The sequence below is a fragment of the Lonchura striata genome, chromosome 28, assembly GCF_050655825.1.
Source record: "Lonchura striata isolate lonStrDom1 chromosome 28, ASM5065582v1, whole genome shotgun sequence".
Lineage (NCBI taxonomy): Eukaryota > Metazoa > Chordata > Aves > Passeriformes > Estrildidae > Lonchura > Lonchura striata.
In genome coordinates this window covers 1,293,165-1,314,882 of record NC_140730.1, presented here as the reverse complement: position 1 = coordinate 1,314,882, position 21,718 = coordinate 1,293,165, and the positions used below count along the sequence as shown (strand labels likewise).

Here is a 21,718-nt window from a genome sequence, read left to right as displayed (position 1 = left end):
GTCTCGGGTGCCAGTTTGGGGGTCTTGGGCGCCAATATTTGGGGTCTCGGGTGCCAGTTTGAGTTCTCAGCTGCCAATGGAGGGGATTCAAGTGCCAATTTGGGCTTCTTATATATCAATATAAATATAATATTTTTATTATCTTGATATAAATTATATTGTATACTATAGAAATATATATATATTCATATATTAATTTATATATTATAAACTGATTTAAAATAAAACTGATATAAATAGAAAATAAACCGATATCAATAGAAAATAAAAAGGACATAAATGTCATTTATTTTACTGCTGTGTCCCCCTGTCCCCGTCCAGGTGGCACAAAGGGACCCCTCAGTGCCACCTTCCAGTGCCACCAGGGCCGGGGCACCGCAGGGAAAACCCCAAAACTCGGGCACGGAGCCGTGGGGAGGGGGAAAAATCCCAAAAATCCAGATGGGATCTGGGAGGGATTGAGGGAAATTCCCATGGGGATTTCTGCCACAGTAATTCCTAAAAATCCAGGCTGGACCCAGCAGGGATTGGGGGAAATTCCATGGGGAATAAATCCTAAAAATCCTAAAAATCCAGGCTGGACCCAGCAGGGATTGGGGGAAATTCCATGGGGAATAAATCCTAAAAATCCTAAATTCTAAAAATCCAGCTTGGACCCAGCAGGGACTGGGGGAAATTCCATGGGGAATAAATCCTAAAAATCCTAAATCCTAAATCCTAAAAATCCAGGTTGGACCCAGCAGGGATTGGGGGAAATTCCATGGGGAATAAATCCTAAAAATCCTAAAAATCCAGGCTGGACCCAGCAGGGACTGGGGGAAATTCCATGGGGAATAAATCCTAAAAATCCTAAATCCTAAAAATCCAGGCTGGACCCAGCAGGGATTGGGGGAAATTCCATGGGGAATAAATCCTAAAAATCCTAAATCCTAAAAATCCAGGCTGGACCCAGCAGGGATTGGGGGAAATTCCATGGGGAATAAATCCTAAATGCTAAAAATCCTGAATCCTAAAGTCCAGGTTGGACCCAGCAGGGATTGGGGGAAATTCCATGGGGAATAAATCCTAAAAATCCTAAATCCTAAAAATCCAGGTTGGACCCAGCAGGGATTGGTGACGAGGACACTGCAGGGGGGACACCAGACTCAGCCCGAGCCTATTACAGGACGAGTATTTTTATTTTTATTTTATTTTATTTTATTTTTTTTTAATTTATTCATTACTGTTTTGGGGTTTTCCCTCTCACCAGGGATTTTTATCCCAAAAAGAATCAGCAGAAGGGCTGGAAGGTGCTGCGGAATTTGGGAATTTGGGATGGATCCGTGGAGATGTTGGAGTTTCACCTTCCCCCAGGGCTGCAATCCCAGAAATTCCAGGGCTGGGAGATCCAGGAACGAATTCCATTGCTTGGGAATGGTTCAGGCCTCAGGAGGGGCTTGAAGCCCAAAATTTAACCCCAAATTCGGGGGATCCCACAGGTTCCAGAGGGATTTTTTGGGTCCCAGGGGGATTTTCCCTGTTCCAGAGGGATTTTCCCCATTCCAGAGGGATTTTTTGGGTTCCAGGGGGATTTTCCCTGTTCCAGAGGGATTTTCCCCATTCCAAAGGGATTTTTTGGGTTCCAGGGGGATTTTCCCTGTTCCAGGGGGATTTTCCCCATTCCAGAGGGATTTTTTGGGTTCCAGGGGGATTTTCCCTGTTCCAGAGGGATTTTCCCTGTTCCAGAGGGATTTTCCCCATTCCACAGGGATTTTTTGGGTTCCAGAGGGATTTTTTGGGTTCCAGAGGGATTTTCCCTGTTCCAGGGGGATTTTCCCCATTCCAGAGGGATTTTTTGGGTTCCAGAGGGATTTTCCCTGTTCCAGGGGGATTTTCCCCATTCCAGAGGGATTTTTTGGGTTCCAGGGATTTTCCCTGCCCAGGGCTCAGGCACTCAGTGCATATTGCTGGGCCAGGCGGTCAAAGTCGTTCTCCTGCAACCACAGCCAAAAATAAATGTATTAAATTAATTATAAATTCATTTATTAATCAATAATGAATCATTATCAATCAATCCTCCTCAAATTTACATGTATCACCTCTCCTCTAGCAGAACACACCACAATCAGCTCCCTAAAACTCAATTAATTCCAGCAGCAAACCCAATTTATCCCTTTTTTGTCATTTGCTGCTTTTCCCTTCCCCTCTCCCCAAATTCCCTCTCCCAGTTTTTTTGGGTTTTTCTTTTCCTGTTTTCAGCACAAATTTCCACCTGGATTAAAAATCTGCATCTCAGGCAGATTTTGGGATTCCCAAAAAGGTTGGAAAACCTGAAGGAGATGGAGCTGCTCCCTTGGGATTTGTTTGTAAGGAACCCCCTGGCTCCATCAGAATGGGGGGAAATTCCATTTATTTGATTTATTTTGGTTATTATTTCTGTTTTCTCCCATTCCCTACCTTGGCCTGGTACTCCTTGATGAAGGGATGGTTTTTGTGAGCATCTTTCAGCTGGGACAGGTAACGATTGGTGACCTGGGGGGGACCAAAAAAAACTCAATTTGGAGGTGGCAGAGTGGAGTAAATCCCACCTAAATGTGTTTTTGTTTTTTACACCTAAAATCCTGATTTTTCTCACTGTCCCAGTTCAAACCAGTAGGAGCCATGCACACACTTGGAATAAAAAAATAGAACACTTTAAAATCAACTTTCAGTGGTGGTTCCAAGTTAAAAATGAAATAAAATCAGGAAGAGCAGGACTTAGAGCTCTAAAGGCTTTTTGTGTCCAGGTTTTTTCTCAATAATGTGGAATTCTGGAATGGTTTGGGTTGGGACCTTCAGGATCATCCAATTCCATGGGAAAGGGCAATTCCCAAGAGCTCCCTGGGGCTGTGAGCTCCCCATTCCTAAAATGAGCCTGTTCATCCCCAAAATTATCCCATTTAACCCCAAAATTATCCCATTTAACCCCAAAATTATCCCATTTCCCCCAAAATGAGCCCATTTCCCCATCCCTGCCCCCAGGACCCCGCTCACCTCCGGGGCCTTGCCCAGGTGCTGGGACAGCACCACCAGGTTCAGCAGGGTCTCAGGGTGCCCACTGTCCTGGGAACCAGCAAAAGAAATAAAATAAAATAAAATAAAACGTGAAATGAAATGTCAAATAAAATAAAATAAAATAACAAAGCACAATAAAACTTAATATAATTTAATATACCACTCTGCAATCCCAAGCACAGCGAGGTGGATCCATAAACTGTCACTGCTGTGGATTTGAGAAGGAAAACTCCTGGGAATTTGGGGTGCCCCTGTGGGGTTTGGGGTGTCCCTGCGATCGGGGTACCTTATCCAGCTGTGAATTCGGGGTGTCTCTTCTGTGAATTTGGGGTGTCCAGCTGTAAATTTGGGTACTTTGTCAAGCTGTGGAATTTGGGGTGTCCTTGTGTGAATCTGGGGTGTCCCTGTGAATTTGGGTACCTTGTTGAGCTGTGAATTCTGGGTGTCCCTGGAAATTCGGGGTGTCCCTGTGTGAATTCGGGGTGTCCCTGGAAATTCGGGGTGTCCCTGTGTGAATTCGGGGTGTCCCTGTGGAATTCGGGGTGTCCCTGTGAACTCGGGGTGTCCCTGTAGAATTGGGGTACCTTGTCCAGCTGTAAATTCGGGGTGTCCCTGTGGAATTCAGGGTGTCCCTGTGGATTAGGGGTACCTTGTCAAGCTGTGAACTCGGGGTGTCCCTGTGAACTCGGGGTGTCCCTGTGTGAATTCGGGGTGTCCCTGTGGAATTCAGGGTGTCCCTGTGGATTCGGGGTGTCCCTGTGGAATTGGGGTACCTTGTCCAGCTGTAAATTCGGGGTGTCCCTGTGTGAATTCAGGATGTCCCTGTGAACTCGGGTACCTTGTCAAGCTGTGAACTCGGGGTGTCCCTGTGAACTCGGGGTGTCCCTGTGGAATTCGGGGTACCTTGTCGAGCTGTGAACTCAGGGTGTTCCTGTGGAATTTGGGGTGTCCCTGTGGATTCGGGGTGTCCCTGTGAACTCGGGGTGTCCCTGCGGATTCGGGGGTCCCTGTGGATTCGTGGTGTCCCTGCGGATCGGGGTGTCCCTGTGGATTCGGGGGTCCCTGTGGATTCGGGGTGTCCCTGTAAATTCGGGGTGTCCCTGTGAACTCGGGGTGTCCCTGCTGATTCGGGGGTCCCTGTGGACTCGGGGTACCTTGTCGAGCGCCTCGTGCAGCAGCCCCTCGGCCTCGTCCCAGCGGCCCTGGCCCATGGCGGCGGCCGCCTGCCCGTTGAGCAGCAGCAGCGAGGGGCAGCCGCGCTCCGCCAGCTCCTGGAACGTGTAGAAGGCGTCCTGCAGCTTCTCGCCGCCCTGCGGGAGGGATTCCTCACTGAGGGACGCTCCCGGGCTGGGAATTCCTGATTGACGGGCTGGGAATTCCCGATTGACACCCTGGGAATTCCCCATTCCCGGGCTGGGAATTCCCGATTGACACCCTGGGAATTCCCCATTCCCGGGCTGGGAATTCCCCATTGACGGGCTGGGAATTCCCCATTGACACCCTGGGAATTCCCCATTGACGGGCTGGGAATTCCCCATTGACACCCTGGGAATTCCTGATTGACGGCCTGGGAATTCCCCATTGACGGGCTGGGAATTCCCCATTCCCGGGCTGGGAATTCCCAATTGACACCCTGGGAATTCCCGATTGACAGCCTGGGAATTCCTGATTGACATCCCGGGAACTCCCGATTGACAGGCTGGGAATTCCTGATTGACATCCCGGGAATTCCCGATTGACAGGCTGGGAATTCCTGATTGACGGCCTGGGAATTCCCGATTGACGGCCTGGGAATTCCCGATTGACGGCCTGGGAATTCCCAATTGACAGCCTGGGAATTCCTGATTGACATCCCGGGGGGCATGGGAATTGCCGATTGACAGCCTGGGAATTCCTGATTTACATCCCGGGGGGGCATGGGAATTCCTGATTTACAGCCTCCGGATTCCTGATTGACAGCCTGGGAATTCCTGATTGACAGCCCGGGGGGCATGGGAATTCCTGATTTACAGCCTGGGAATTCCTGATTGACAGCCCTTCCTGGGCTGGGAATGCGTGATCTACATTTTCAGGGTCATGGGCATTTACATTCATCCCTGGGCTGGGAATTCCTAATTTACAGCCTGGGAATTCCTGACTGACAGCCATTCCTGGGCTGGGAATTCCTGATTTCCAGCCACACGATCATGGGAATTCCCAATTCACACCCTCATGGTCATGCCTGGGCTGGTTAATTCCTGATTGGGAATTCATTTAAAGGATCCCCAGGCTGTGTGCCCTGGATCCCAGGAATTTGAGGAATTCATTTAAAGGATCCCCAGGCTGTGTGCCCCTGGATCCCAGGAATTTGAGGAATTCATTTAAAGGATCCCCAGGCTGTGTGCCCCTGGATCCCAGGAATTTGAGGAATTCATTTAAAGGATCCCCAGGCTGTGTGCCCCTGGATCCCAGGAATTTGAGGAATTCATTTAAAGGATCCCCAGGCTGTGTGCCCCTGGATCCCAGGAATTTGAGGAATTCATTTAAAGGATCCCCAGGCTGTGTGCCCCTGGATCCCAGGAATTTGAGGAATTCATTTAAAGGATCCCCAGGCTGTGTGCCCCTGGATCCCAGGAATTTGAGGAATTCATTTAAAGGATCCCCAGGCTGTGTGCCCCTGGATCCCAGGAATTTGAGGAATTCATTTAAAGGATCCCCAGGCTGTGTGCCCCTGGATCCCAGGAATTTGAGGAATTCATTTAAAGGATCCCCAGGCTGTGTGCCCCTGGATCCCAGGAATTTGAGGAGTTTCTTTTCATCCCTCCTGCTTCCCAAACTCAGCAGTTCTGCCTCACTCCCAAACAGCTCCAAGGACATTTTGTGTCCTGAAGTCCTGGGGCAGCAGAGCAGCTCCCTGGGGTGTTTTGGGGGTGTTTGGGGGTGTTTTGGGTTTTTTTTTGGGGTGTTTTGGGACCATCTGGCTCCTCCTGGCAGAGGGTGCCCACCAAGGCCAGGTTCACCCAGGCTGTGGCCAGCTGGGTCAGCGTCGCGTCCTCGTCCTGCTCCTGCATCTTCTTCAGCTCCTTCCTGCAGGAAAAGTGGGAATCACAAAGGAAAAGGGATTTCAGCCCAAAACAAAACAAAACAAAAAAATCTGGGGGCTTTCACCTTGAGTTTTCTGTGTTTTATTTCACCAGGTGAGGCCTGGTTTGATTCTTGGAAAAGGGGAAGGAAAAGGGGAAAGAAAAGGGGAAGGAGAAGGAGAAAGAAAAGGAGAAGGAAGAAAGGAAAGGGGAAAGGGAAAAGTAAAAGGGGAAAAAGGAAAAGGGAAAAAGGGAAAAAGGGAAAAAGGGAAAAAGGAAAAAGGGGAAAAGGGGAGAAGAGGAAAAGGAAAAAGGGAAAGGGAAAAGGGAAATGGAAAAGGGAATGGGAAAGGAAAAGGGAATGGGAAAAAGAGGAAAGGGGAAAGGAAAAGGGGAAAAAGGGAAAGGTAAAAGGAAAAGGGAAATAGAAAGGAAAAAGGGAAAGGAAAAAGGGAAAGAAAAAAGGGAAAAAGGAAAAAGGGAAAGGGAAGGGCCAATCCCACCTGGCCAGGTCGAGCCTGTCGAGTTTCAGCAGGATCTGCACGGTCATGGCCAGGCTGCAGGGGCAGAGAGCGGAGCCGCTGCACTCGGAGCCCGGCAGATCCCGGGAATTCCCAACGGCTGGAATTCCAGGAACGGCTGCACAGGGCTCTGAGCCACCCGGGACTGACCCCAAAGCCACCCGGGACTGACCCCAAAGCCACCCGGGACTGTACTGAGGGTCCCTCCCCACCCCAAACCCCCATTTTTGGGGATTTGTGGCCCCTTTTTTGGGGGTTTGTAACCCCATTTTTGGGGGTTTGTAACCCCATTTTTGGGGGGTATGTGGCCCCATTTTTGGGGGGTATGTGGCCCCATTTTTGGGGGAGATGTGACCCTGTTCCTGGGGGCTTGTGGCCCCATTTTTGGGGGAGATGTGACCCTGTTCCTGGGGGAGATGTGACCCCATTCCTGGGGGAGGTGTGATCCCATTTTTGGGGGGGTATGTGGCCCCGTTTTTGGGGGGGTATGTGGCCCCGTTTTTGGGGGGGTATGTGGCCCTGTTTTTGGGGGTTTGTGGCCCCATTTTTGGGGGTTTCTGACCCTAGTTTTGGGGGTTTGTGGCCCCATTTTTGGGGGAGATGTGACCCTGTTCCTGGGGGAGATGTGACCCCATTCCTGGGGGTTTGTGGCCCCATTTTTTGGGGGTTTGTGGCCCCGTTTTTGGGGGTTTGTGGCCCCGTTTTTGGGGGTTATGTGGCCCCGTTTTTGGGGGGTTTGTAACCCCATTTTTGGGGGAGGTGTGACCCGTTCCTGGGGGTCTGTGACCCCGTTCCCGGGGTCCCTCACCACTCCAGGCTGTCCCCCTGGTGCAGGGCCCGCAGCGCAGCCTCGGGGTTCTGGTCGTGCAGGTAGATGGAGGCTGCCAGCAGCAGGAAGGTGCAGTTGGCCACCTCCACGCTCTTGGCCATCTTCTTGTCCAGCTCGGCCACGATGGCGTCCCTGGGGGTGGGACGGGGGAGAAAATGGGGGAGAGAATGGGGGAAAACAGGGACAAAATGGGGGAGAAAATGGGGGAAAACAGGGACAAAATGGGGGAGAAAAAGGGGGAGAAAAAGGGGGAGGAAAAGGGGGAGAAATTTGGGGGAGAAAATAGGGGAAAACGGGGGAGAAAACGGGGGAGAAATGGGGGAGAAAATGGGGGAAAACAGGGACAAAATGGGGGAGAAAATGGCAGAGAAAATGGGGGAGAAAATGGGGACAAAGTGGGTGAGAAAGTGGGAGGGGGGAATAGGAGAAAATGGCGGGGAAAATGGGGGAAGAAAAGGGAGGGAGAAAATGGGGATGAAATGGGTGAGAAAATGCAGGATAACGGGGGAGAAAATGGGGGAAAACAGAAGAGGGGAAAAGGGATAAAATGGGAGAGAAAACGGGGGAAGAAAACAGAAAGGGTAGAAAATAGGAGAGGGAGAAAATAGAAGGGGGGAAATGGGATAAAACAGGGGAGAAAACGGGGAGGAAAGAGGATAAAGCAGGAGAAGCTGAGGCTGCTCCATCCCCGGACGTGCCCAGGGCCAGGCTGGAGCAGCCTGAGCACCCGAGGGTGTCCCGGGATGATCTCCAAAGCCTCTCCTTCCCAAAGGCTCCTGGAGAGAGGGAATTGAGCTGCCCCAGGGCCCGGCCTCACCTCTGGCTCTCGCTGGCCAGGAACTGAGCCAACATCCTGACTGCCTGCAGCTCGGGGCTGCAGCTGCCCTGCAGCTCCTCCAGCACCACGCCGAACTTCCTCTGCACCGCAGCGACGGGAAGGGAGCGGGGAAACGGGAAAGGAGAAATGGGAAATGGAAAAGGGAGTAGGGAAACGGGAAAGGAGAAATGGGAAATGGGAAAGGAGAAATGGGAAACGGGAAAGGAGAAATGGGAAATGGAAAAGGGAGTAGGAAAACGGGAGAGGAGAAATGGGAAACGGGAAAGGAGAAATGGGAAACGGGAAAGGGAGCAGGGAAACGGGAAAGGAGAAATGGGAAATGGAAAAGGGAGTAGGGAAATGGGAAAGGAGAAATGGGAAACGGGAAAGGGAGCAGGGAAAGGGAGTGAGGAAACGGGAAAGGAGAAATGGGGAAAGGGAGCAGGGAAAGGGAGTGGGGAAACGGGAAAGGAGAAATGGGAAACGGGAAAGGGAGCAGGGAAAGGGAGCAGGGAAATGGGAAAGGGAGTGGGGAAACGGGAAAGGAGAAATGGGAAAGCAGGAAAAGAAAAGAAGGAAAAGTAGGAAAAGAAAAGAAGGAAAAGCAGGGAAGAAAACAAAGAAAAGTAGGAAAAGAAAAGAAGGAAAAGCAGGGAAGAAAACAAAGAAAAGTAGGAAAAGAAAAGAAGGAAAAGTAGGAAAAGAAAAGAAGAAAAATAAGGAAAAAAAAAGAAGGAAAAGAAAGGAAAAGAAGGGAAAAGCAGGAAGAGAAAGGAGGTTAAATCTGAGCAGAACTCTCAGGGATCTGCAGGGATAGGGACCCCAGGGCACAGATGGAAATGGATTTGGGATTGGGATGGAATTCCAGGACCCAGGGAATGGATTTGGGATGGAATTCCAGGACCCAGGGAATGGATTTGGGATGGAATCCCAGGACCCAGGGAATGCATTTATACTGGGAAGGGGCTGTGGGTGGGATTTGGGAAGGGATTCCCAGGTGGGATTCGGGCAGAGATTCCGGGTGGGATTTGGGCAGGGATTCCCGTTGGATTTGGGAAGGGATTCCTGGTGGGATTTGGGAAGGGATTCCGGGTGGGATTCGGGCAGGGATTCCGGGTGGGATTCGGGCAGGGATTCCCTGGTGGGATTTGGGCAGGGATTCCCGGTGGGATTGAGAAGGGATTCCCAGTGGGATTCGGGCAGGGATTCCCTGGTGGGATTCGGGCAGGGATTCCCTGGTGGGATTCGGGCAGGGATTCCCGGGGGCTGTGGCTGTCCCGGGCGGGTTTAACCCCTTCCCCGCCGGCCCAGCCCCTCACCTGGGCGATGTAGGCCCGGAACAGGAACACGTCACGCTGCAGGGCCTGCTCGGGGCTGCGGGGCTGCAGAGAGCAGCGGTGGGACCGGGAGCGCAGAGCCCATGGAACCCACCCCACAGAGCCCACCCCATAGAAACCTGCCCCATAGAACCCACCCCACAGAGTCTGCCCCAAAACCAGACCCCACAGGAACCTGCCCCATAGAACCCACCCCGCAGAGCCTGCCCCATAGAAATCTGCCCCACAGGAATCTGCCCCATAGAACCTGCCCCACAGAGCCCGCCCCACAGCGAGAGCCCACAGGAACCCGCCCCATAAAATCCACCCCATACAAACCCACCCCACAGCAACAGCCCCATTAAACCAACCCCACAGAAACCTGTCCTGTAAAGCCCACCCCACAGAACCCAACCCACACAAACCCAGCCCCAAAATCTCACCCCACACAGACCCAGCCCCACACAGACCCACCCCACACGAACCCAATCCCACAGAAACCCACCCCACAGACTCACCCCACACAGACCCACCCCACAAACCCGCCCCACACAAACCCGCCCCACACAAACCCAGCCCCACACAGCCGCTCCCGGGCCCGCCAATCCCCGCCGGGCCGCGCGCCCCTCAGGGAGCTCCGGGCAGCCCCGCTCGCCGTGCAGACCTTGGCCCGCTGCGCCTCGTTGATGGCAGCCTGGTAGGCGCCGATGTAGAAGTTGTTGCGGAGGTCGAAGAGCTCGTCCGGCTCCGCCGCCGCCGTCGCCGCCATCGCCCCGGCCACGTCCCCGGAAGCGGCCGCGCCGCGGGGGCCGCCGGGAGCCGCCGTCTCCATGGAAACCGCCAATCGCAACGCGAGGAGGCGAAACGTCATCAGAGCGACGCGCTGTGGGCGGGGTTAGGGCGGGGCGGCCAATGAGCGGGCGGCGCGGCCGTGACGCCATCGCGGCGCGCGGGCGGGGCGGCATGGCGGCGTTCCGGGCGCTCGGGCTGGCGCCGTGGCTGGCGGAGCAGGCGCGGCAGCTGGGGCTGCTCCGGCCCACGCCCGTGCAGGCCGCCTGCATCCCGGCCGTGCTGCAGGGTGAGCGCCGCGGGGCGCCCCGCAACCGGGAACGGCCGGGGGCGGGCCCCGGTCCTTCCCCGGGAAGGGTCCCGAGCCAGCCCCGGTTCCCGTTCCCGGTTCCCGTTCCCCATTCCCGGTTCCTTTCCCGTTCCCATTCCCCATTTCCCGTTCCCATCCCCGTTCCCATTCCCGGTTCCCATCCCCGTTCCCATTTCCCGTTCCCGGTTCCCATCCCCGTTCCCATCCCCGTTCCCGGTTCCCGTTCCTATCCCCGTTCCCATTCCCGGTTCCCGTTCCCATCCCAGTTCCTGTTCCCGCAGGCCGGGACTGCCTGGGCTGCGCGCAGACCGGCAGCGGGAAGACGGCGGCGTTCGTGCTGCCGGTGCTGCAGCTCCTCTCCGAGGATCCCTACGGCATCTTCTGCCTCGTGCTCACCCCCACCCGGTACCGGGCACCGGGGAGGAACCGGGGGAGAACCGGGGAGCCAGGGGGGAGAACCGGGGGAGCTCAGGGAGAACCGGGGAACTGGGGGGAGCTCTGGGAGAGCCCCGGGGGAACCGGGGGGGAATTGGGGGGAGCTCCGGGGAACCGGGGAGAGCTCCAGAGGAGCCCCAGGGGAACCAAGGTGAGCTCTGGGGGAACCGGGGGATTCCCGGAGAGCTCTGGGGGAGCCCCGGGGGAACCGGGGGAGCCCCGGGTGGGCTGAGCCTCGCCGCCCCGCAGGGAGCTGGCCTACCAGATCGCCGAGCAGTTCCGGGTGCTGGGCAAACCCCTGGGCCTCAAGGACTGCGTGGTGGTGGGCGGCCTCGGTGAGTGACCGCGGGGCCTGGCCGGGCACCTTCCCGGTGCCCCCGGTGCTCCCGGCCCTGTTCCCGGTGCCCCCGGCCCTGTTCCCGGTGCTCCTGGTGCTCCCAGTGCCCCCAGCCCCATTCCCGGTGCTCCCAGCCCCGTTCCCAGTGATCCTGGTGCTCCCAGTGCCATTCCTAATGCTCCCAGTGTTCCCAGTGTCCCCATTCTCAGGTTTCCTGGTCCCATTCCCCATATACCCAGCCTTATTCCCGGTATTCCCAGTCCCATTCCCAGCCCTGCTGTGTTCCCAGCCCCGTTCCCAGCGTTCCCAGTCCCATTCCCGGCCCCGTTCCCAGTGTTCCCGGCCCCGTTCCCAGTGTTCCCAGCCCCGCTCCCAGTGTTCCCAGCCCCGCTCCCAGTGTTCCCAGCACCGTTCCCAGTGTTTCCAGTCCCGTTCCCAGTTCTCCCAGCCCCGTTCCCAGCCCCGTTCCCAGCCCCGTTCCCAGCCCTATTCCAATGTTCCCAGTGTTCTAGTCCCGTTCCCAGCCCCGTTCCCAGTTCTCCCAGCCCCATTCCCAGCCCCACTCCCAGTTCTCCCAGCCCCGTTCCCAGCCCCGCTCCCAGTCTTCCCAGTTCTCCCAGCCCCATTCCAGTGTTCCCAGTGTTCCCAGTGTTCCAGCCCCATTCCCAGCCCCGTTCCCAGTGTTCCAGCCCCGTTCCCAGCCCCGTTCCCAGTGTTCCAGCCCCATTCCAGTGTTCCCAGTGTTCCAGCCCCGTTCCCAGCCCCGTTCCCAGTGTTCCCAGCCCCGTTCCCAGTGTTCCCAGTGTTCCAGCCCCGTTCCCAGTGTTCCCAGTGTTCCAGCCCCGTTCCCAGCCCCGTTCCCAGTGTTCCCAGCCCCGTTCCCAGTGTTCCAGCCCCATTCCCAGCCCCGTTCCCAGTGTTCCCAGCCCCATTCCAGTGTTCCCAGTCCCGTTCCCAGCCCCGTTCCCAGTTCTCCCAGCCCCATTCCAGTGTTCCCAGTGTTCCAGCCCCGTTCCCAGTGTTCCAGCCCCGTTCCCAGCCCGCGCCGTGTCCCGCAGACATGGTGGCCCAGGCTCTGGCGCTGGCCCGCCGGCCGCACGTGGTGATCGCCACGCCCGGGCGCCTCGCCGACCACCTGCGCAGCAGCAGCACCTTCAGCCTGGCCAAGGTCAAGGTCCTGGTGAGCTTCCCCCCGGCCCCGGGCTCCCCGGGAATCCTGAGGGGTTTCCAACGTCCCTGGGGGTTCCCGGGAATCCTGAGGGTTTCTCTGGGCACATTCCCCAGGCACATTCCCAGGTCTCCCTGGGTTTCCCCAGGCACGTTCCAGGCTCTCCCTGGGCACATCCCAGGTCTCCTGTGGGTTCCCCAGGCATGTTCCCCGGGCACATTCCTGCCTCTCCCTGGGCACATTCCCTGAGGTTCCCTGTGATTCCCTGGGCCCATTCCTGGCTCTCCCTGGGCACATTCCCCGGGCACATTCCCAGGGTTTCCCCAGGCATATTCCCTCGGTTTCCCCGGGCACATTCCTTGGGCCCGTTCCCGGCTCTCCCTGTGATTCCCTGGGCCCATTCCTGCTCTCCCTGGGCACACTCCCCGGGCACATTTCCTGGGCCTATTCCTGCTCTCCCCGGGCACATTCCTCAGGCCCATTCCCAGTTCTCCCTGTGATTCCCTGGGCCCATTCCCACTCTTCCCGTGCCCACTGCCTCTCTCCCCGGGGTTCCTTGGGCACATTCCCCGTGCCCATTCCCGCTCTCCCCGTGCCCATTCCCGCTCTCCCCGTGTTTCCCCATGCCCATTCCTACTCTCCCCATGTTTCCCCGTGCCCACTGCCACTCTCCCTGGGGTTCCTTGGGCACATTCCCCGTGTTTCCCCGTGCCCATTCCCGCTCTCCCCGTGTTTCCCTGTGCCCACTGCCGCTCTCCCCGTGCCCACTCCCACTCTCCCAATGTTTCCCCGTGCCCACTCCCACTCTCCCAATGTTTCCCCGTGCCCATTCCCATTCTCCCCGTGCCCATTCCCGCTCTCCCCGTGTTTCCCCATGCCCATTCCTACTCTCCCCGTGTTTCCCCGTGCCCACTGCCACTCTCCCCGTGCCCACTCCCACTCTCCCAATGTTTCCCCGTGCCCATTCCCATTCTCCCCGTGCCCACTCCCACTCTCCCAATGTTTCCCCGTGCCCATTCCCATTCTCCCCGTGCCCACTCCCACTCTCCCAATGTTTCCCCGTGCCCATTCCCATTCTCCCCGTGCCCACTCCCACTCTCCCCGTGTTTCCCTGTGCCCACTGCCGCTCTCCCCGTGTCCATTCCCGCTCTCCCCGTGCCCATTCCCGCTGTCCCCGTGTTTCCCCGTGCCCACTGCTGCTCTCCCTGGGGTTCCTTGGGTACATTCCCCGTGTTTCCCCGTGCCCATTCCCATTCTCCCCGTGCCCACTGCCGCTCTCCCCGTGTTTCCCCGTGCCCACTGCCGCTCTCCCCGTGTTTCCCCGTGCCCACTGCCGCTCTCCCCTTGTTTCCCCGTGCCCACTGCTACTCTCCCCGTGTTTCCCCGTGCCCATTCCCGCTCTCCCCGTGTTTCCCCGTGCCCATTCCCGCTCTCCCCGTGTTTCCCCGTGCCCACTGCCGCTCTCCCCGTGTTTCCCCGTGCCCACTGCCGCTCTCCCCGCTCTCCCCGTGCCCGCCGTGCCAGGTGCTGGACGAGGCGGACCGGCTGCTGGAGCAGGGCAGCGCGGATTTCAGCGCCGACCTGGAGCTGATCCTGGGCGCGGTGCCCGCGCGCCGCCAGACGCTGCTGTTCAGTGCCACCCTGACGGCCACGCTGGGCCAGCTGCGGGCCCTGGCCGCCAACAGCCCCTTCTTCTGGGAGGCCACGGCCCCGTGAGTGCCGGGAATTCCCGGAATTCCCAGATTTCCCCGGCTTCGGGATCCTGTTCCTGCCTCTCCCCGTGCCGGCGCTGCTGAGGCACCGCCCGGCCCTGTGGGGTGTCAGGAGAAGGGCAGGGAGGGGCTGGAGAATCCCTGGGAAAGGGCTGGAGAATTCCTGGGAAAGGGCTGCAGAATTCCTGAGGGGACTGAAGAATTCCTGAGGGGGCTGGAGAATCCATGGGAAAGGGCTGGACAGTTCCTGAGGGGGCTGGAGAATTCCTGGGAAAGGGCTAGAGAATTCCTGGGGGGCTCTTCCAGCCTCGGGGATGATCCTGGGGGGCTCTTCCATCCTTGGGGATGATCCTGGGGGGGCTCTTCCAGCCTCGGGGATCCCGGGATTCCCATTTTTCCCCGTTCCCTGCAGGGTGAGGACGGTGGAGGGGCTGGAGCAGCGGTACCTGCTGGTGCCTGAGGCACTCAAGGACGCCTACCTGGTGCACCTGGTGCAGAGCTTCCAGGACCAGCACGAGGACTGGGCCATCATCATCTTCACCAAAACCTGCAAGTGAGGGGCCTCCTCCTCCTCCTCCCTGGAATTGGCACGGTTTTCCCACCCCTGGAATTGGCCCAGGCCACGCTGGGGTTGTGGGAGGTGTCATAAAGGATGGGAAAAATGAGGATTTTGGGAATTACGCACAGAAATGGGAGGTGTCCCTGCAATTGTCCCAGTTTTTCCACTCCAGGAATTGTCCCAGGCCACGATGGAGCACCCTGGGATAATGAGAGGTGTCATGAATGAGGAGAAAAATAAGGATTTTGGGAATTAAAGACAGAAATGGGGAGTGTCCCTGCCTGTCTCACCCCAGGAATTGTCCCAGGCCATTCTGGAGCACCCTGGGGTTGTGGGAGATGTCATGAATGAGGTGAAAAGTGAGGATTTGAGGAATTAAAGACAGAAACAGGAGGTGTCCCTGCACTTGTCCCAGTTTTCCCACCCCTGGAATTGTCCCAGGCCACGCTGGAGCACCCTGGCACGGTTGGACAGTCCCTGCCTGTCCCAGCTGTGTCCTGATCCATTCCCTCGGTGCATCCTGAGGATTTTCCTTGGTTTTTTCCTCCCTTCCAGGGACTGCCAGGTGCTGAACATGATGCTGAGGAAATTCAGCTTCCCTTCTGTGGCTCTGCACTCCATGATGAAGCAGGTGAGGGGTGCAGGGCCCTGCCAGGGGCTGCTCCCAGCTGCATCCCACAGCCCTCACCTGGAATTTTCCCCTCCCAGAAACAGAGATTCGCAGCTTTGGCCAAGTTCAAGTCCAGCATCTTCAAGATCCTCATTGCCACCGACGTGGCTGCCAGGTGAAACCAAAGCTCTCATGCCTGGGTTTGTTCCCAGAACCAGTTTAGGCTGAGCTCAGCAGGAGCTGAGCCTAAAATCCCCCAGATTTGGGTGGGACAGGCTCGTCCCAGGCTGTCTGAGCTGGGATTTGGGCTTGGAGCTTCCTGAGGGGCTCCTGGGGCTGGGAGCAGCTCCAGGGGGACAGGGAAGTGTTGAGCTCTGAGGAATTGGAATTGTTGAGCTCTGAGGGAGAAATTGGGGAATTGTTGAGCTCTGAGGAATTTGAATTGTTGAGCTCTGAGGGAGAAATTGGGATTGGAATTGCTGAGCTCTGAGGAAGGAATTTGGGAATTGCCGAGCTCTGAGGAATTGGGGAATTGCTGAGCTCTGAGGAAGGAGTTGGGGAATTGTTGAGCTCTGAGGAATTGGGGAATTGTTGAGCTCTGAGGAATTGGGGAATTGCTGAGCTCTTAGAAAGGAATTGGGGAAGTGCTGAGCTCTGAGGGGACAGGGAATTGCTGAGCTCTGAGGGGACAGGGAATTGCTGAGCTCTGAGGGAAGGAATTGGGGAAATGAACTCTGAGGAAGGAATTGGGGAATTGCTGAACTCTGTGAGGAAGGAATTTACCCTCCAATCAGCCAAGAAATCCTCCAACAAGCCACTTTATCCCTAAGAACTTGGGGGGCTTTTAGGGAAAGCAGGAATTAAACAGATCCCTGGCATAGTGGAAGTGCCCTTACCCGAGGCAAGCACTAAACGTGTTTTAAGGTCCCTCCCACCCCAAACCGTGCTGGCATTTTGTAATTCTATGACATTTCAGCTGTTTTTCCCCCCCATGGCAGAGGTTTGGACATCCCTGCAGTGCAGGTCGTCATCAACCACAACACCCCGGGGCTGCCCAGGATCTACATCCACCGTGTGGGGCGGACGGCGCGCGCGGGTGAGCCCTGAGGGGTGACAGCCCCTGGAGGGGCCCCCGGTGTCCCAGCAGCACCCTCCCCATCCCTGGGATCTCTGGGATCTCTGGGATCCTGCCCTGGGATGCCTGAGGGCGGATCTGGTCTGAACGGGATCGTTAACGGGATCGTTAATGGGATCGTTAATGGGGTTTTCAGAGGCAGAGGAGCTCCCGCAGCAGCCAGCGTGGCTGCTGGGGATGGAGGGGTTGGGATCCATCCCTCTCTGCCTGCCAGCACGGCCCAATCCCTGTTTTCCCCCTTTCCAGGGCGGAAGGGCCTGGCCCTGACGCTGGTGACGCAGTACGACATCCACCTGGTGCACGCCATCGAGGAGGAGATCAGTGAGTGGGGCCGGGCTCCTTCCCCTGCCCGGGGCTCGGGGAGGAGCAGGAGCAGCTGAATCCCCGAGCTGGGATCCCTGCCGGTGCTCCTGCTGGGTTTTATGGAGCAGGAATTGTGTGGAGCTCTCCCCTGTGAAAGCAGCTGCTCCAAAAAGCCCGGTCCAGATTCCCTGTCCAGTCTTCAGGTTCACATTCCCTGTTCCAATCTTCAGATTTCCTATTTCAGGTTCACATTCCCTGTCCCATGTTCCACTCTTCAGATTCCCTGTTCCATATTTCAGGTTCACGTTCCCTGTTCCATGTTCCACTTTTCAGATTCCCTATTCCAGTCTTCAGGATCCCTATTCCAATTCCAGTCTTCAGGTTCCCTATTCCAGTCTTCAGGATCCCTATTCCAATTCCAGTCTTCAGGTTCATCTTCCCTATTCCATATTTCAGGTTCACCTTCCCTGTTCCATGTTTCAGGATCAGATTTCCTGTTCCAGTCTTCAGGTTCACATTCCCTATTCCAAGTTTCAAGTTCACATTCCCTATTCCATATTTCAGGATCACATTCCCTATTCCAAGTTTCAGGTTCACATTCCCTATTCCATGTTCCACTCTTCAAATTCCCTATTCCATATTTCAGGTTCATATTCCCTATTCCAATCTTCAGGTTCACATTCCCTATTCCAAGTTTCAGGATCACATTCCCTATTCCATATTTCAGGTTCACATTCCCTATTCCAAGTTTCAGGATCCCTGTTCCCTATTCCACTCTTCAGATTCCCTATTCCAAGTTTCAGGTTCACATTCCCTATTCCACTTTTCAGGTTTTCACATTCCTTATTCCAATCTTCACCTTCTCTTTGTGAAAGGCCCTTTGTGTCCCTCTGCTTCAGAGCTGCAGCTGGATTTGGGATCTGTGACCCTGAATTTGGGATTTCTGACCCTGATTTTGGGATCTGTGACCCTGATTTTGGGATTTGTGACCCCCTGTGCCCCAGAGCTGCAGCTGCAGGAGTTCCCCATGCAGGATTTGGGATTCATGCAGGATTTGGGATCTGTGACCCTGAGTTTGAGATCTGTGACCCAGATTTTGGGATCTGTGACCATGAGTTTGGGATTTCTGACCCTGATTTTGGGATTTCTGACCCTAATTTTGGGATCTGTGACCCCCTGTGTCCCCAGAGCTGCAGCTGCAGGAGTTCCCCGTGCAGGAGCAGGAGGTGCTGCAGATCCTGACCCAAGTCAGCGTCACCAGGAGGGAGTGTGAGATTGTGAGTGGGGGGTTCTGCTTTTTTCACAGCTTTTGGGGGGTTTCTGCTTTTTTCACAGGTTTTTTGTGGGGTTTCTGGTTTTTTCACAGGTTTTCAGAGGGTTTTTTTTACAGTTTTTCAGCGTTTTCCCACAGTTTTTCAGGGCTTTTTTTGTTTTTTTCACTGTTTTTTCTGTTTTTTCCACATTTTTTTTTCAGGGCTTTTCCAATTTTTTTCACAGGGTTTTGTGTTTTTCTGTTTTTTTCACAGTTTTTGGAGCATTTTGTGCTTTTCTCATGGGGTTTGGGGCATTTTCTGCTTTTCTCACTGGTTTTGGGGGATTTTTCTGTTTTTTTCACAGTTTTTTCAGAATTTTCTGGGGTTTTCACAGTTTTTCAGGGGTTTTTGCTGCTGAGGGCTGAGCTTTGTGGCTCTGCTCTGCCCTTTCCTCACCGCTCTGCTCTTCCCTCTCTGCCAGGAGCTGGAGGGGGCGGATTTTGATGAGAAGAAAGAAATCAATAAAAGGAAACAGCTGATCCTGGAAGGGAAGGTGAGAGCTGCAGCTTTCTGATCTGCTCTGAGCTGGAAAAATGTGGGAAAGGGAAAGGAAATGAAAAGGAAAAGGGAAATGAAAAGGAAAAGGGAAATTAAAGCTTTCCCTCCCTATGGGCTCACTCCCCTTCTGAGTGGGGAAGGTTTATTTAAAATAATCCTAAAAGAAATATTAAACAATGTTATATTAAAAGATTTAGATTTTTAACAGCATAATATTGAATATTATGCTGTTAAAAATTGGAAATATTGTTAAATCTATTCAGTGTTATGAGATTAAATGGAACAAGTATTGGGATGTTAAAAATGCTCTGGAGAAAATGGAGAAGGGGTTTTGGAGCCTCCTCAGTCGTGGGCACCTGGGAAAGGGCAGGGCTTGTCCTGGGGGTGTCCCCAACATCCTGGGGGTGTCCCCAGTGTCCTAGGGGTGTCCCCAGTATCCTGGGGGTGTCCCCAGTATCCTGGGGGTGTCCCCATTGTCCTGGGGGTGTCCCCAGTGTCCTCGGGGTGTCCCCAGTGTCCTGGGGGTGTCCCCAGTGTCCTCGGGGTGTCCCCAGTGTCCTAGGGGTGTCCCCATTGTCCCGGGGGTGTCCCCATTGTCCCGGGGGTGTCCCCAGTGTCCCGGGGGTGTCCCCAGTGTCCTGGGGGTGTCCCCAGTGTCCTGTCCCCAACGTCCTGGGCCTGTCCCCAATGTCCCGTACCCCGTCCTGTCCCCATCCCTGGCCTGTCCCCATCCTGTCCCCATCCCTGTGTCCCCATCCCTGGCCGTGTCCCCAATGTCCCCAGCCCCTGGGGCTGTCCCTAGTGTCCCCATCCCCTGGCTGTGTCCCCATCCCAGTGTCCCATCCCCGGGCTATCCCCAGTGTCGCCACCCCTGTGTCCCATCCCAGTGTCCCATCCCCTGGCCGTGTCCCATCCCCGTATCCCATCCCGGTGTCCCCATGTCCCATCCCGTGTTCCGTGTCCCATCCCGGTGTCCCCATCCCGTGTCCCATCCCGGTGTCCCCATGTCCCATCCCGTGTTCCGTGTCCCATCCCGGTGTCCCCATGTCCCATCCCGTGTTCCATGTCCCATCCTAGTGTCCCCATCCCGTGTCCCATCCCGGTGTCCCCATGTCCCATCCCCATGTTCCATGTCCCATCCCAGTGTCCCCATGTCCCATCCCGGTGTCCCGGTGTCCCATCCCCGTGTCCCGTGTCCCATCCCGGTGTCCCATCCCCTGGCTGTGTCCCATCCCCATGTCCCATCCCGGTGTCCCCATGTCCCATCCCCGTGTCTTGTGTTCCATCCCGGTGTCCCCATGTCCCATCCCATGCCCCGGTGTCCCATCCCGGTGTCCCCATGTCCCATCCCCGTGTCCCATGTCCCATCCCGGTGTCCCCATGTCCCATCCCCGTGTTCCGTGTCCCATCCCGGTGTCCCGGTGTCCCATCCCCGTGTCCCGTGTCCCGTCCCGGTGTCCCATCCCGGTGTCCCAGTGTCCCATCCCCGTGTCCCGTGTCCCATCCCCGTGCCCTGGTGTCCCATCCCGGTGTCCCGGTGTCCCATCCCGTGTCCCATGTCCCATCCCAGTGTCCCCATGTCCCATCCCGGTGTCCCCGTGTCCCATCCCGGTGTCCCGTGTCCCATCCCAGTGTCCCCGTGTCCCATCCCTGTGCCCCAGTGTCCCATCCCGGTGTCCCATCCCGTGCCCCGGTGTCCCATCCCGGTGTCCCCGTGTCCCATCCCCATGTTCTGTGTCCCATCCCGGTGTCCCCATGTCCCATCCCCGTGTTCCGTGTCCCATCCCCGTGTCCCATCCCGTGCCCCGGTGTCCCATCCCGGTGTCCCCATGTCCCATCCCGTGCCCCGGTGTCCCATCCCGGTGTCCCCGCAGGACCCGGAGCGCGCGGCCCGCGGGCGGGCGGAGCTGGCCGGGATCCGCCGCCGGAACCGGGAGTGCCGGGAGAAGGCGCGGCAGAGCCTGGAGAGGCGGCGGCGGCAGCTGCGGCTGAGCAGGAAACGGCAGCGAGGGGCGGAGAGGAGGAGGAGGAGGATGGACAGGGAGCAGCAGCAGGAGCAGGAGCAGTGACTGGAACTGCCCTGGAATTGCTGCTGCCGCAGGAAAATCGGGACTGAGCGCTGGGACGGGGGAACGAATCCCTGCTGGGGAGAAGGAACACTCCGGGAATCTCCAGGAATTCCTCCCCGGGAAGGGCTTCCCCCATTCCTGCTGAGCTGGGTCCCTCTCCTGGAGAATCCAGAGTTCCCTGGGAATCGCCTGGCACGGTCTGGGGGGACTTTGTTGCCACAAATGCCTGGATGTTGGAATTGTTGGGGGAGTTCTGGGGATAAAATGGGGTTTGGGTGAGAATTGAGCATTTTGGGTGTTTTATCCCTCAGGCAGCCTGAGCCCAGCCCTAAATTCCCTGAGAGCTGTCCCTCAGGGATTCATCCTGGATGTTTCTTGGGGGATTTTGAGGTGATTTTGGGAGGTGCCAAAGCAGATTTTGTGCGTCTGGGGGTGCCACAGCACGGCCAGTGCCCTGTGCTGCTGAGTGTAAACCGAGCATCGCTGCTCCAAAAATAACCTCGGGCAGCTTAACAGCTGATCCTGCAGCTGTTCCTGCAGTGATCCTGCAGCTGATCCTGCAGTGATCCTGCAGCCCGGGTCCTGCAGCTGATCCTAAAGTGATCCTGCAGCCCAGGTCCTGCAGTGATCCTGCAGCTGATCCTGCAGTGATCCTGCAGCTGTTCCTGCAGTGATCCTGCAGCCCAAGTCCTGCAGTTGATCCTGCAGCCCAGATCCTGCAGCTGTTCCTGCAGTGATCCTACAGCCCAGATCCTGCAGCTGATCCTAAAGTGATCCTGCAGCTGATCTTGCAGTGATCCTGCAGCCCAGATCCTGCAGCCGATCCTGCAGTGATCCTGCAGCCCAAGTCCTGCAGCTGATCCTGCAGTGATCCTGCAGCTGATCCTGCAGCAGCTCTGAGG

At 56.3% G+C, this 21,718-nt stretch overlaps 2 protein-coding genes across 3 annotated transcripts; one reads left to right on the top strand and one right to left on the bottom strand.

Moving 5' to 3' along the window:
* Positions 1 to 1,159: 1,159 nt before the first annotated feature.
* COPE (coat protein complex I subunit epsilon) lies at positions 1,160 to 10,425 on the bottom strand. The gene is made up of 10 exons (XM_077788873.2): positions 10,243 to 10,425; positions 9,582 to 9,644; positions 8,263 to 8,363; positions 7,425 to 7,577; positions 6,599 to 6,652; positions 6,018 to 6,099; positions 4,188 to 4,343; positions 3,013 to 3,081; positions 2,437 to 2,511; positions 1,160 to 1,973 (listed from the first exon to the last, which is right to left on the bottom strand). The coding sequence occupies exons 1-10, from the start codon at positions 10,408 to 10,410 to the stop codon at positions 1,926 to 1,928; spliced, it is 969 nt and encodes a 322-aa protein (XP_077644999.2). The 5' UTR covers positions 10,411 to 10,425; the 3' UTR covers positions 1,160 to 1,925.
* Positions 10,426 to 10,517: 92 nt separating this feature from the next.
* On the top strand, positions 10,518 to 21,098 carry DDX49 (DEAD-box helicase 49). Of its 2 annotated transcripts, XM_085562318.1 has the most exons (14): positions 10,518 to 10,656; positions 10,959 to 11,082; positions 11,362 to 11,447; positions 12,508 to 12,629; positions 14,142 to 14,329; positions 14,742 to 14,882; positions 15,444 to 15,519; positions 15,597 to 15,673; positions 16,497 to 16,594; positions 16,880 to 16,954; positions 17,393 to 17,446; positions 18,125 to 18,213; positions 18,671 to 18,742; positions 20,622 to 21,098. In XM_085562318.1, exons 1-14 carry the CDS (start codon positions 10,542 to 10,544, stop codon positions 20,814 to 20,816), a joined length of 1,512 nt encoding a protein of 503 aa, XP_085418444.1. In that variant the 5' UTR covers positions 10,518 to 10,541; the 3' UTR covers positions 20,817 to 21,098. The 2 variants fall into 2 exon arrangements, with proteins under 2 accessions (XP_085418444.1, XP_077644867.2); XM_077788741.2 differs by lacking the exon at positions 17,393 to 17,446.
* Positions 21,099 to 21,718: the final 620 nt, after the last annotated feature.